The 16,042-nt window shown below is 32.9% G+C and overlaps 1 protein-coding gene across 1 annotated transcript in view; it reads right to left on the bottom strand.

Annotated features, from left to right (window-relative positions):
• Positions 1–10,650: 10,650 nt before the first annotated feature.
• Positions 10,651–16,042, bottom strand: part of LOC137652926 (caldesmon-like) — a 7,176-nt gene continuing 1,784 nt past the window's right edge. The window contains exon 2 of the mRNA XM_068386321.1: positions 10,651–10,655. Within this exon, the coding sequence (XP_068242422.1) occupies positions 10,651–10,655 (5 nt within the window). The remainder of the gene's footprint in view (positions 10,656–16,042) is intronic.

Here is a 16,042-nt window from a genome sequence, read left to right as displayed (position 1 = left end):
CTGTTTTAGATTGAAGTTACTGAAGAATTGTTTAAAATCTTTTACCGTTTATCAATATAATTTCGAGTGTATCCTGTGTGATCATAAGAGTAAGGAGTTTTAAGTTTTAGGTACATTTCTTTCCTTAATTCAAGATATGTTTAAATGCTTTGTTCTTATTGTCATTAGCCATGACGAATTTCTGTTTAATTTCGTTTGCGTTTAATAATTTTTGTTATACAATGAAAAGAGTTATTTCGAAATAAAAGCTTCTTCTTTTGATTTCCAAGAGGTATTATAATTTCTCTCTCTCTCTCTCTCTCTCTCTCTCTCTCTCTCTCTCTCACTCTCTCTCTCTCTCTCTCTCTCTTTCTTTCTTTCTTTCTTTCTTTCTCTCTCTCTCTCTCTCTCTCTCTCTCTCTCTCTCTCCTCTCTCCTCTCTCTCTATTTTCAGTACAAGTAATTATGACTACTGAAGGAAATTCAAACCTCTTGGAATTTGTTATTGATATTGAAAGGAAAATATCTTTTCTCATATTTCCAACTTAGTGAATATGTGAATTCTTTTCCTGAAACCTTTGGGTATGCCTTAACGTTTATACCATGGACTTTGAAGGTAAAGGTAAAATAGAGAAAATAAATAAATAACTAGAGGGGCACTCAGGAGAGCTCAGACCTCCGCTGCGGCAGCTTATTTTTCGACCTTTTGCTCGACCCTGATCTTGACCTTTGACCTTAACATGTATTAATTGGCGAGGATTTCCATACACTCAAATATGAACTATGTTTGAAGTCTCTATGACAACGATGTCCAAACTTATGACCAATTACGTGAATTGGACATTTTCCTTGACCGTGACTTTGACCTTTGACCTTCCAAAATGTAATCATTTCCAGCTTTTTACATAACAGTTAATCCCTGCAAGTTTCCATTACCCTACGATTAAAATTGTGGCCAGGAAGCAGTTCACAAACAAACACACACACAGAAAAAAAAACACAGACAGGGTCGAAAACATAACCTCCTTCCAACTTCGTTGGCGGAGGTAATAAATAAACAAAAAGTTAAAGCCTAAACAAAATTTATGATAAGGGAAAGTAAACCACGAACCATATAAATATTTTTTTTATAAACAATATACCCTTAAGTGCCTTTGTAAAATTTTCTACACTTTGAATTTAATGTACACAAGACATCTTGCCAGAGCCTTTGGCTTTTTAAGTTATCAATGCACATTTGATCTTCCTCCTCTGGATGTTGAATAGCTTCTTTTGACATTTCGAGTCACCCTGGTGAATGGAAGCAACGAAGGGTCCTTTAGAAACGCTGTTACCATCTCGATGGAAAGGAAATGTTTTGGTGTAGAGGTTGTTTCATTTTATAACAATTGATATCTATATATATATATATATATATATAGATAAATAGATAGATAGATATATATAGATATATACATATGTATATATATATATATATATATACACACACACAATATATATATATATATATATATATTTATATTTATATATGCATATATATTTATATATTCACACACATACATATAGACAAATGAATGATAAAAGGAAGATAGAAATTATACTTAATTACTTTGTATAAATGATGTGGCTGTCTGTGAATGCTTGTAGCACACACACACTTACATATATATATGTGTGTATATATATATATATATATATATATATATTTATATTATATATATATAAAGTGTTTTTTTTTTCTTTTTTGGGGGTTTATAAGATTAGAGACGGGAGGGTAACCACTGTTTTTGACAATGATTTGAAGCATACCAATTCTGTAGGTAGGCTGCACAACAGAGCAGATTTTGTTTGATTTTCCTTACAATAATCCGGAATAAGTTAAATTTGGTTTTTGGTAGGTGTACCAAAATTGAAATTTTTGCACGAGGCATACTGAAGATAATTTCCTATATACTGAAGCAGGGAACCTATTTATTTCTACTTCAGTATTGAAGTTTATTTCCGGTATTCAGCATTGCGGAAAAGCTTGTTACGTCCATGGAAAACTAAAATATAAATGACAACATCCTTTTGCCTTATCTAGTAATGACCACGTCGTGGTTGTAATGCTACCGACGTTGGCAGAACCATCAGATCAGCCTGTAGCAGGTGGTTTTACCATCTGGGCAACACATTACGCACAAGCCACTGCTTAACAAGGCTTAACTACAGTGCATATAAAAAAAAAAACAAAGGTAATTAAGGGTTGTGGTGACCGATGTGGTAACGTCCCTGACTGGTGAACGCAGACTGGGGTTTGAGTCCCGCTCAAATTCGTTAGTTCCTTTGGTTGCTGCAACCTCACTTTCACTGAGAGCTAAGGGTGGAGGTATGTGGGAGCCTCTAGGTATATCTGCTGAGTCATCAGCAGCCATTACCTGGCCCTCCTTGGTCCTAGCTTGGGTGGAGAGGGGCTTGGGCGCTGATCATACGTATTATACGTATATATGGTCAATCTCTAGGGCATTGTCCTGCTCGATAGGGCAGTGTCACTGTCTCTCGCCTCTGCCATTCATGAGTGGCCTTTTAACCTTTAATTGTTCATCCTGTGGAACTAGAAGATTTTTTTATTTGTTTACCTTCCAGTCGATTTCAGACTTTGATAGTTTGGAAGCATTGTATACCAATTGCATTATCTTACGATAACTAGAATTTTGACAACATCCCTACTATGTTCTTCAAGAATAAAATATATGCACATCAGAAAAAAAAATTCTATTATTTTTTTACGGTTTTATTTTGGTGTTTTTATTTTGCTAGCTTGTTTCATCTTAGGTTGCCGTGGTGAAGGTTGGTTATATTCTATTTTAGTATTATGCAAAGAAAAAAGTAAATCCCTTATTATATGTTACATAGAGTAGAAGATATTGACAGAAATTATAAGCTCTAATTTGCACTGCTTATTATTTGGATTTAACGAACTAAATAGTTTTTCATACCTTAATTTTCACATGGACTTTGAAACAATATCAACTTATCACAGGTAAGATAGTGTGTTAAAACAAATGTATGTACGTAGCCATTAGCTCCGAGTCACATTGGATAAACCTGATTATTAATTTAAGCACACATTTGTGCCTTGAGAGTTTTGTCAAAATATCATGCATGTTTAAAGTTAAATTTATATTTCTTTGAAATCGAATTTATGATAGAAATATAATTGAAAAATTGTTTCTCTTTCATCCTCCTCTTATTTTTTGAGCAGGGCATGACATTTTCCGCATTTGATGTAAAAACTCCACTTACACAGTTTTTCTTTTTTCATCTTTGACGGATTTTACATTTGTCAACTTGAAATAGATGCAATTTTTAGAATAGAATTATAGAAAAAACAATGAAAATATTTTTTTTTTTGGTTTCCTCAAATGTTTTTGGAATGTATTTTTATGCTAATTCTATTTTATTTCCATTGAATTAAGTTTAATTATTTATTATAGGTGTAATGTATTTTTATGTGAATTCTATTTTATCTCCATTAAATTAAGTTTAGGTTTTTATCATATAAGTTTAGCATCCCTCCCACGTTGCTAGAATCTTATTTGGTCGATATATCAATAAATTATTATTATTATTATTACTATCCAAGCTACAACCCTAGTTGGAAAAGCAAGATGCTATAAGCCCAGGGGCTCCAACAGGGAAAAATAGCCTAGTGAGGAAAGGAAATAATGAGGTTTTTGTGATACGTGCTAGGCGGCAGGCCACGTATGAAATTTTGAAGAACGGTAATATCGGCGATAAAAGAGAAATTCAAATAAAAGAGAATCAAATAATATTGTTTTTCACAAGTTTCCAATGAAATTTCAAAAGGTTTAAGATATACGTATAGAGTCTCTAGACGAATAACTTAAACCCGGCGAGAAAATAGCGTAGAGTTTATTAGAAGACCACAATCCGGGAGAAGGGAAGTCAGTGGTAGTTGGAAGGTTACAATTTTCAGGTACATCCGAGAAAATAGAATGACTACCAATGTGATATATATATATATTATATATATATGTATATGCATATATATATACACATATATATAAACAGTATGTGTGTGTATATATGTATATATAATATATATGTATATATATATATATATATATATGTATGTGTGTGTATATATATGTGTGTGTGTATATTATATATATATATATAATACACATATATATATTTATTTATAAAAATGTCAGTTTTAAGAGGTAAAAAAAATCAACACCTGGCTAGTATTTTAGCGTAACCTGTAAATAGACGATTGACTTGTATTTTGGATGAAGATTCGGCCATTGAAGTCTAGTTTTACTCAAGATTTGAAGTATTGCCATGAAGAGACCTGGAACCACCATTTAAGAATGTAATTTAGTATTCCGTGTACCATCATTAATTCATTCGTAAGTCTCTGGGACGTGTCTATCTTCCATGAAATGTTAATGTTTCAGTTAAAATTCCTTTATTGGGTCATTTATTTATCTTTATTTGATCAAAGGATTGTATAAATTATAAGCTCAGAATTATGATTTAATCATTGTAATGGTTTTTTCAAAATTATTCTTATAGAAAATACTAAATAGATAATTATAATTGAAAAGTAAGCGTAAAAAAATTGAATGGCTAAATGTGACAAACTATAGAAATTAGGGGAATAAAAATAATCAATTAAAAGATAAACTGTAAAATAAAAAGGCCCATAAAACATTAACGTTAAAATGAGGTAATTTGACCATGGAGACATCGAACGTTTTCGTATTCCGCCTCCCATCTTAACTAAATGTGATTTGCAACTATTGCTTAACCATTTTGAACGAATAAGTATCCTGAACGAACTAATATCCTGTAGCCGTTGAACGAACTAATATCCTGTAGCCGTTGAACGAACTAATATCCCGTAGCCGTTGAACGAACTAATATCCTGTAGTCGTTGAACGAACTAATATCCTGCAGCCTTTGAACGAACTAATATCCTGCAGCCTTTGAACGAACTAATATCCTGTAGCCGTTGAACGAACTAATATCCTGTAGCCTTTGAACGAACTAATATCCTGTAGCCGTTGAACGAACTAATATCCTGTAGCCGTTGAACGAACTAATATCCTGCAGCCGTTGAACGAACTAATATCCTGCAGCCGTTGAACGAACTAATATCCTGTAGCCGTTGAACGAACTAATATCCTGCAGCCGTTGAACGAACTAATATCCTGTAGCCGTTGAACGAACTTATATCCTGCAGCCGTTGAACGAACTAATATCCTGCAGCCGTTGAACGAACTTATATCCTGCAGCCGTTGAACGAACTAATATCCTGCAGATGTTGAACGAACTAATATCCTGCAGCCGTTGAACGAACTTATATCCTGTAGCCGTTGAACGAACTAATATCCTGCAGCCGTTGAACGAACTAATATCCTGTAGCCGATGTAAATTAAATCCTAGTTTAGGAATTTCTTATGAATTTAGTTTTTCTGCCAAAGCGAAGTTTTTCTGTATTTATACTTATCATTTTTTTTTTATGTCAATAGAAGGAAGGTTCCTTATTACAACTAATAAGATTGCAAAATCATGAAGTTTCCTTATGTATATGAAAGAAATGGAAGGTTTCAATTTTAAGTCTTGAAAGGAAGTTTTATTGTTTATGCTAGATATTTTATAACTGCCAAACGTCGTTTTTTGGTGTTTATATACTGTATTTGTCTATTTCGTGGAGTTTCCTACGTTTATGTTTTTTTTTTTTTCAGATGTTAAAATGAAATATACTATTTATACCTGCTTTTTATAGTTATTTTTGATTGATAAATTTATGTTTTTTTCGTTTATTATTATTATTATTATTATTATTATTATTATTATTATTATTATTATTATTATTATTATTATTATTATTATTATTATTATTACTTCCTAAGCTACAACCCTAGTTGGAAAAGCAGGATGCTATAAGCCCAAGGGCTCCAACAGGGAAAATAGCCCAGGTGGATCTTAATCATAGCGACTCGAAGTCGTTTTGTCCTTAGATATCCTTCATTTTTACCATAACCTAAACTAAAATAACCTGACTTGAACAAATTTCCTTTTTATCACTATTATTATTATTATTATTATTATTAATTGCAACCGTAGTTGGAAAAGCAGAATACTTTAAGCCCAGGGACCCCAACAGGGAAAATAGCCCAGTGAGGTAAGGAAACAAGGAAAAATAGAATATTTTAAGCCCAGTAACAACATTAAAATAAATAATTCCTATATAAGCTATAAATACTTTAACAAAACAAGAGGAAGAGAAATTAGACAGAATAGTGCGCCCGAGTGTACCCTCAAGGAAGAGAACTGCTTGTTACAGTATTATTATTATTATTATTATCATTATTATTATTATTATTAGCCAAGCTACAACCCTAGTTGGAAAAGCAAGATGCTACAAGCCCAAGGGCTCCAATAAGGAAAAATAGCCCAGTGAGGAAAGGAAATAAGGAAATAAATAAATGATGGGAACAAACTAACAATAAATCATTCTAAAAAGAGTAACAACGTCAAAATAGATATGTCATATATAAACTATAACAACGTCAAAAACAGATATGTCTTATATAAACTATAAAAAAGACTCATGATCATAACTTCCTCCTAAGCCACGTTACTCTCTATCACTATATTTCACCCTTTATTGATCACTTCTTCCTTTTCATCTTGTCTGTTTCATCTTATGTTTCTTTGTAGATCGATAGCGACTTTTGTTGTGAGCTAAGTTTGATGTTCTCTTCAATTTTGTATTGTGCTTACAATATACGATAAATCTATATTGGTCGGAGTGTAACTTTAATGTTATGTTCAATGTTTTGATTGCAAGGATTGGAATGGCAACGTATAAGGGAAAGAGAAGTAAAGTTGCATTGTCGTCTTTTGTCCAACTACGCCAACAATACCTGAATTTTGTACGCTCTTTATATGGTATACTGGATATATATTTATATGTATATGTATATATATATATATATATATATTTATATATATATGTATATGTATATATATACACATTTATATATACATACACACACACACACACACACACACATATATATATATATATATATATATATTCTTAATGCAATACATTTTTTACAACTACTACTACTTTCAAAGCGATAGCTATGGTACGGAATCTAAGCCTTTTGAAAAATAAATATTTCAAAACTGATAGCTTTAGTTTTTACTTCTGGTTTTAAAGGTAATTTCCGGAACTGCATTACATTCCCCCTTCTCCTTTACGAATTTTCCGCGTTGAAATGAAAAAAAAAAAGGCGTCAGAGCGTGGGAACGCCGTTTTGCGTTAGGTCGATCAAAATAAAGCAGATAGCGAAGTGGCATACGCGCGTATCGATGACACCCGCCAGAGTGCCACTAGCAACAGACATACAGTAGTTGCCACATATGATCTATTTTGGATATCATTTAGCTTTTTCCTATTTTCAAAAATTGTTTAGTTTTTAGTTTTATATGGAAATGTACAATAGGTTATGTGTATTAATAGTGTTTAGCGTTTACGGTCAGCCAATGGCAGGATAACGTCCTCACTTCGACGTTTAGAAATCTCTCTCCCGGCACCCACCAGAGAGGTCGGGCTGGCTTACGCGAGAAGTTCCGAACAGCCTGCTGGCAGTCCGATTGTGTCTGTGGTGTCGGTAACGCAGAGAGCTGTGACGCTCCGGGAAAGTATTTGTTAAAAAGGCGAATCTGAAAAGAAATCCTTTCGGCTTGTGATTTTAGTGTCTTCGTAAATTCTTAAGAGGTTCCCTGAGCGTATTTCCTTTACGTAATCCGTAAGAATTATAAGTTAGGTTTCCGTGCCTTTTATTTGTGCGTAATATTTCGCGTTGAGGTTTTTTTTTTCTCGGGGGAGGGCGTATATTAAAGCGTAACTATGGCTGAAGTCGCAGCTGTGGCCAAGGAAGTGGGAGAAGATGAACGTGGGGAATCAGCCTGCAGAAGCTCCTGAAGGCAACGGAGAGTGCCCTCAGAATGGACAAGGTAAGGGGCAAGGGGAGTTAGGGCTGTATATACGATTACGCTTTGACTTTTAGCCTTTTTTTTTTGTTGTTGCATTTGTTGCGTTTTAATTAATTGATTTATTGCCTTTTTTTGTAGTTGCATTTGTTACGTTTTAATTATTTGATTTATAGCCTTCTTTTGTAGTTGCATTTGTTGCGTTCTAATTAATTGATTTATAGCCTTTTTTGGTAGTTGCATTTGTTACGTTGTAATTCATTGATTTATAGCCTTTTTTGTAGTTGCAAATAATCTGTAAAGAATTTGTATTCTAGAACAGGAAGTTATAGCCTTTCTAATTCAGCACCAGCAGACTGCTCTGACTATATCCATTTATCAACGACCTGTTTACGCATCTCCTGTAAAAAAAAAAGATCGTTGAATCTTTAAAAAAAAACGAGATTTATATATTTCCCTTTATGTTAGCTCGGCAAATACATCCAACCTTCCCCCTTACCCAACGAGCGACCTTTTTCAATATTTCAAGAGAGACCGATTAGTCAGGGAAAATCGTCCACCGTGTATCTTTATTACATGAGACAGGGCGTGGTGCTTTCGCCTGAGCTTCGCTGGATGCGCAAGCGCTCATAACAGATTCAATTTGTGCCTGTCCATCTGACTGATGTTTCTCTTCTTTGTGTACGTATGTTTTTAGGTTTTTTTTTGTTTTATTTTCTCTTTTTATTGTTTGTTTTTTTTCTCTTTGGTCTGTATGTGATTTTCTATTTTGTAAAGGTATTTCTTATCATAGATTTCATACTAAGTTTTTACTTATGAGGTTTTGTTTATATATATAATATATATATATATAATATAATAAATATATGTAAATATATTTATATATATATATATAAATATATATGTAAATATATATATATATATATATATACACACACACACACACATATATATATATATATATATTCTCCATTTCACTTATACACAGTTGCACCCATTACCGTAAACTAGAATGTAAATCCATATATGACTCTGAAATTTATACAATCAAATCTATAATCTGGTTACACAGATTTGCCCAGTCGCAATAGACTATCATATCTGCAACATACTGTACATATGCGTCTGCCCACAAACAAACCGGCACATACATAAAAGTTACCTCTTATGTTTATGGATATTGTAAGTGCACATAACTTTGACTCGAGCACGTAGACTTGTTAGTCTGTAGACGGAATATTCTTGATATCTGACCTCATCTCTTAATAGGTGCATTTATGGGCTTGGGGCAAATACTCCAGCAGTGGTAAAATGGAATTAGGAGGAGCATTCTTTTTTTTTTTTTTTTTTTTTTTTTTTGAGAAATAAGATTATTTCTCAGAAGGTTCATGCTGTGGCCGCTAGCGTGTGTATGTATATGTATAAATGAGAGAGAGAGAGAGAGAGAGAGAGAGAGAGAGAGAGAGAGAGAGAGAAATTCCGTTTTTTTCCTGTGATAGAAATTTACTGGAGAGAGAGAGAGAGAGAGAGAGAGAGAGAGAGAGAAATTCAGTCTTTTCCTCTGATAGAAATTTACTGGAGAGAGAGAGAGAGAGAGAGAGAAGAGAGAGAGAGAGAGAGAGAGCCGTTTTTTTTCCGTGTGATAGAAATGTAATATTACCTGTCCAGATGTCACTGTATAACGGCAAACGTCCTTCTGTCAAGTCTGTCTAGGCATTGGAATGTAATACTTACCTATAGGCTGTTGGTCGGTGACTTTACAAACAGTTTATATATTTGAATGATTTTGAATTCAGATAAGCAATAGTATAGATTAAGTAAAGTATATTTAAAAAATAAGGAGTTTATTAAAACATTAGATTCGGGATATTTACATGAAGTTAAATAAATCAAGTGTTATTGTTATTAAATTATGATTATGTTGTTTGATGTCGCAGATTAGATTTTCCATTGTTGGTGGTGGAGATGGGGAAAGCAGTCTAGTTGTCAGACGGGTTTGAAATTCAGTCAATGTAAATCAAATATGTTAGTAGAGGTAATTTAGAAGTTGAATAAACATGTCATGTCATTAAAAGGATTATTAGTTTTTAAATAATTTCTTGAATAGTTTTGTTAATTTTGATGAAATCTGGGATGTTCTTTTAGTTAAAGTCGAGGTAATTAGTCATTCTTTCTTAAAGTTGACGTTACCTAAGCCACCTGAGGTTATGTAAGCCAAGGATCGTTGTACATTCCTCACGTTATTTGGGTTAGCTTCTTGGAGTATTATTATTATCATTATTCACTATACAGTATATATACTTTTTATTCATACATAACAAGTTTAAAAGGTAACGATTACTGAGCAAGCTTCAACCGAACAGAAATCCCCATGTGTGAAAAAAGAGGCATCAGAAGAAAAACAGACTTGAAGAAAACGATAAATACAATGGATTAATAAAGGAAAGACGAATAAAACAGATAGGAAATAAAAAAAAAGCAAGCAGACAAAGCAGATTATAGAAAAAGAGAATCGGCAGAAGAGAAATTAATAGACTAAAAGTGAATGAGCATGAAAAATACTTATAGAATAGATGAAAAAGAATAAGAAATCAAGAAGGGGAAATAGAATACACGAAAAGTGAAAAAAAGATCAAGAAAAAGAGAAAAGTATTAGCCTGTAAATAGAAGAAAAACGTCAGAAGGCAAAGAGAATAGAATATTCATGAATTTCTCAAACAAAGTTACCTTGGAAAGCACAGCAAAACAGTCCTTCAGTACACAGCGCCTCTTACGTTTGTCCTCGGTAGGGCCACAATTCAGCTATAGAGGGATATGCAAGGACTATGAAGTAGGCTATTTTCTTGAGCTGTTACCAAGCGCTTGTCAGTCAAAGCGATAACAGTCTTAGGGAAAATACTAAAGGGATTGTTTTGAGTTTGGTCATTCAAACAGGAACTGAATGCAGTATGAACTCATATATGGCTGACTGTCCTTGCATTGATATGTGTGAGGGGAATACCTCTCACTAGCCCTCTCTCCCAGCCCCCTCTCCCCAATACTGTAGGGCGTAATTGGAAGGGGATTTACGTGTGTGTACAGACATACGGTAAACCTGCCCTCTCCCCTTATGCACTGGCGTCCTCAGGTGATTTATATTGATGGTACACGAGTGCAGTATGTTTGTTATGATATGTACCCTTTCCAAAATTCGATCAATTTCTCTCTCTCTCTCTCTCTCTCTCTCCTCTCTCTCTCTCTCTCTCTTCTCTCTCCTCGCTCTCTCTCTCTCTCTCTCTCTCTCTCTCTGTCCATTTTTTTTCTTATTCGGTCTGTATATTTTATTCCTTGAGTATACGCTTCTTTCCATATGTTAGTTTATTATGTAATGTAAATATATCCGTCCAGTTTGGCTGGCCAATCGTTATGTCCCTTTTCCTCAGTGTCTTTCATTTCTCTCATACTTCCTGTAATTATTTTGTTTATCTTATATTTAAACTTTAGCTTTCTCCTTTACGTTTTCATATTCTGTACTTCAGTATATTTTAGCGCTTCTTCATATCCTGAATCTTTCTATTTCTTTCTTTACTTCGGTTAGTACTATTTGTTTTATTCAATTTAAGTAATCATAGTCTTATAATTTTACGTATATTCATTGGAGTTTTAATTTTAATTATGTTTATTCCAGGACCTGTATTTTTTGCTTCAATTACCTTCGCTCTCCACTTTTATCTTTCCGCTCTCTCTCTCTCTCTCTCTCTCTCTCTCTCTCTCTCTCTCTCTATCAATATTCAAGCGGTCCGGGGGCAGGTTTTCATTTTACATCCCACATTTATCATTATTATCTCTCTTCCATATATCCCCTCTCTCGCTTTTTGGCTCTCCTATTTCTTTGGCTTTCCATTTTCCCCCTTTCTTTCACATCCTCTTTTCTCCTGGTTTCCCATTTACCCCTTCATTTCACATCCTCTTTTCTCCTGGTATCCCATCCCTCCCTTCCTTTCACATCCTCTTCTCCCTGGTTCCCCATTTACCCCTTCATTTCACATACCCTTTTCTCTCTGGTTTCCCATTCACCCCTTCCTTTCACATCCCCTTTTCTCCTGGTTTCCCAATTCCCCCTTCCTTTCACATCCTCTTTTCTCCTGGTATCCCATCCCTCCCTTCCTTTCACATCCTATTTTCTCCTGGTATCCCATCCCTCCCTTCCTTTCACATCCTATTTTCTCCTGGTATCCCATCCCTCCCTTCCTTTCACATCCTCTTCCTCCTGGTTTTCCATGTACCACCTTTCTTTCACATCCTCTTCTCTCCACACCCTCATTCCCATCTGGAACTATCCACCCGCATTTCCATCAAGGTTAGAACGTTCCAGATTTCCCATCATACAACATCCCATCATCTCACGAGGCAACATGCTCTAGGTCCTCCAAGAAATGGTGTTGACGTTAATGATGAATTTTACCCCCAAAATCATCAAGCTGCTCATCTCCCGAAATCATTATCGTATCCTTTACCGAAGACTTACTACTCGGGGTGAGGTTCCTTGTTATCATGGAGCTTATGCGGATGGAATATATTTCTAGACTCAGAGAGATTCATGTTTTATCCATATGTTTTTTTATAGGTGACGGTTTTCTTTAAATGAATATGATTTAATGTGGTATATATTTTATTTTAATTGTTCATTATTTCTCTTTGTTTATTTAATTGTTTCCTTTCCTCACTGGGTTATCTTTCCCTTGTTGGAGCCCTTGAGGGTATAGTATCTTGCTTTTCCAACCAGGGTTGTGGCTTCGTTAATAATAATAATAATAATAATAATAATAATAATAATAATAATAATAATAATAATAATAATAATAATAATAATAATAATAATAATAGTGATAATAATGATGATAATAATAATAATAATAATAATTATTATTATTATTATTATTATTATTATTATTATTATTATTATTATTATTATAGGCAATAGCTTTCAGGTTCAGAGATGGAGTATTGAAAGGGTAACTTAAAATGTAAAGAAATATGAAGCCTTTTGTTATAGGAATACTCAGAAAGTTCATGAAATTTTAATTGTATAATACTTTACACTTGTGGTGATTTCGTTCGGTAGGCTCAGTAACGATGGATAATTTTAATGCCTGATTAAAATTATCCAGCTAAAGATGTTATCAAATAAAGTTAAAATTATGCTTTTACGAGAATATTATAGTGATAAATGTCGCATATATGAATACTTAATGTTTACTTTTTGCTAGTGCCACTAAATAGCAAAAATCTTCACTTGTATAATGTAATTGCAACCTGCTCTCAGCTGATGAGGACAAAAGCTTCTTTTTCAAAAGAGATATTAACGAAAGAGACCCTCAAGCAAACTTATATTTCAGTTTTAGGCTTTGTTCTCGGGTGAGGGCTGGACGCCTTATTTAAAAAGCGTTTGCATTTTGTTTGTTTCTTTATTGAGTCATTTGACGTAGAGAGATGAGCTTTAGAGGGAATGTTATACTGTTTCACTTTGGAGATAACCTTTATATGAAATTATACGTACACACATGCACACACACACACACACATATATATATATATATATACATTATATATATATATATATATATACTATATATATATATATATATATATATATGTATATGTTTGGAGATACCCGTTTTGTGGAATTATATGTATATATATATATATATATATTCATATATATAATATATACATATATATATTTATATATATTATATATATTTATATATATATATGAATATATATATGTATATAATATATATATATATATATATATATATGTATGTATATATATATATATATATATATATCCTTCTCTCTCTCACACACCTATAGGAATGTTGGTTTCCGTTACTAATGCCGTTCCAGCTTACACCGGAATGCTTATGCAACGTATAATATTGCTACCAACAATTTTCCTCCCCCTTGTAGATGACCAAAGGACTAGATTATTTCTTTTTTTTTCTCTTACACCTGTTGGGTATACATGGTTTTTTATAATGCTGGCATTTTTGTAAGCATAAATACAGGTACAGGACGTTTTCATATGCTTAATAGAACATATAGTAAGTAGTCTTTGTGAGTATTTATTATGACTGTACATTCCAGTTTATTTAGTTTCTGTAGGATTTATGACTGTTCATTGCAGTTTATTATGGCTATACATTCCAATTTATTTAGTTTTTGTAGAATTTTATTATGACTGTACATTCCAATTTATGTAGTTTTTCTGTAGGTTTACTGACTTCATTGCAGTTTATTATGGCTATGCATTCCAATTTATGTATTTTTTGTAGGATTTTATTATGACTACATTCCAATGTATTTAGATTTAATAGGATTTATTTTGGTAGTACATTTCAATTCATTATGGCTATACATTCCAATTTATGTAGTTTTTGTAGGATATATTATGACTGCAAATTCCAATTTATACATCCCATAAATTGTTACTTTGACCTAAATCTATTTTAAATTGGTAAAAATTCAATAAGAGAAACTAAATTAAATATAAGACTATATTTTTTATTTAAAACCCCAGGGCTTATATTTAAAGAAGTTCTTCAGTTCATGTTATTTGAGTAGCATGGTCAGGAACCGTAGGCCTACTGAGCATCAGCAGATAGTATTTTTAACAAATTGTTCGTTGCTCGTACCGTAGATTTTCTTATGAATTTTTTTTTTTTTCGTTCGTTAATGGAGTTGTTGATTTTGTGAACCATTATTACATATTCTTCAGAGAGAGAGAGAGAGAGAGAGAGAAGAGAGAGAGAGAGAGAGAGAGATAACGCATTAATAGAAGAAGAAGACGATTGCATGTTCCCAAGTAGATAGTTGTATGGTTGTTATTGAGTTGCTTACCATATACAGAGAGAGAGAGAGAGAGAGAGAGAGAGAGAGAGAGAGAGAGAAGATGATTTTGTGTTCCCAAGTAGATGGTTGTATGGTTGTTATTGAGATGCTTACCATATACAGAGAGAGAGAGAGAGAGAGAGAGAGAGAGACGCGTTAATAGAAGAAGACGGTTACATGTTCCCAAGTAGATGATTTTATGGTTATTGAATTGTTTGTTAAAATAGAGAACATAAGTATGCTTCACATATAGTGAATGGAGGAGTGATCAATCCTTTGTTTGTTCTATGGTCAATATCTTTTCATTTGAAGGCTCTATAGTATGAAGAATATGTTAAGGAGCCTTGGGAGTTCATGTTATGAAACATTTTATTTTTTGTTAAAGGTGTTTTTATTTCTGTAAAGAGAGAAAATTATATTTTTATTTCTGATAAGAGAGAAAACGATGTTTTAATTCCTGTATAGAGAGGAAAAGGGGATTTCATATCTGTATAGAGAGAAAAAGAGGTTTTCATTTCTGTAAAGAGAAAAAAAGATGTTTTCATTTTTGTAAAGAGAGAAAAAGATGTATTTCTGTAAAGAGAGAAAAAGATGTTTTCATTTCTGTAAAGAGAGAAAAAAGTTGTTTTCATTTCTGTAAAGAGAGAAAAAGATGTTTTCAATTTCTGTATAGAGAGAAAAAGTCGTTTTCATTTCTGTAAAAGAGATAAAAAGATGACTTCATTTCTGAAAAGAGAGAAAACGAGGTTTTCATTTCTGCAAAGAGAGAAAAGATGTTTTTATTTCTGTAAAAAAGATAAAAAAGATATTTTCATTCTATAAAGAGAGAAAACGAGGTTTTCCTTTCTGCAAAGAGAGAGAAAAAGATGTTTTTCTGTAGAGAGAGAAAGAGATGTTTTCATGATTGTGAAGAGAGAAAAATATGTTTTCATTTTTTGTAAATAGAAAAAGATATATTAATATCTGTAAAGAGAGGAAAAGATGTTTTTATTTCTGTAAAGAGAGAAAATGATGTTTTCATTTCTATAAAGAGAGAACAAGATGTCTTCATTTATATAAAGAGAGAAAAATATGTTTTCATTTTTTGTAAAAAAAATGGCAGAGGTAAGGGACAGTGACATTTTCCCTACCAAGCAGGATAATGCCATAGAGACTGATCATACATACATAT

Source organism: Palaemon carinicauda, chromosome 14 (assembly GCF_036898095.1).
Source record: "Palaemon carinicauda isolate YSFRI2023 chromosome 14, ASM3689809v2, whole genome shotgun sequence".
Lineage (NCBI taxonomy): Eukaryota > Metazoa > Arthropoda > Malacostraca > Decapoda > Palaemonidae > Palaemon > Palaemon carinicauda.
Note: the sequence above shows the minus strand (reverse complement) of the source record. Positions and strands in the feature narration are given on the sequence as shown.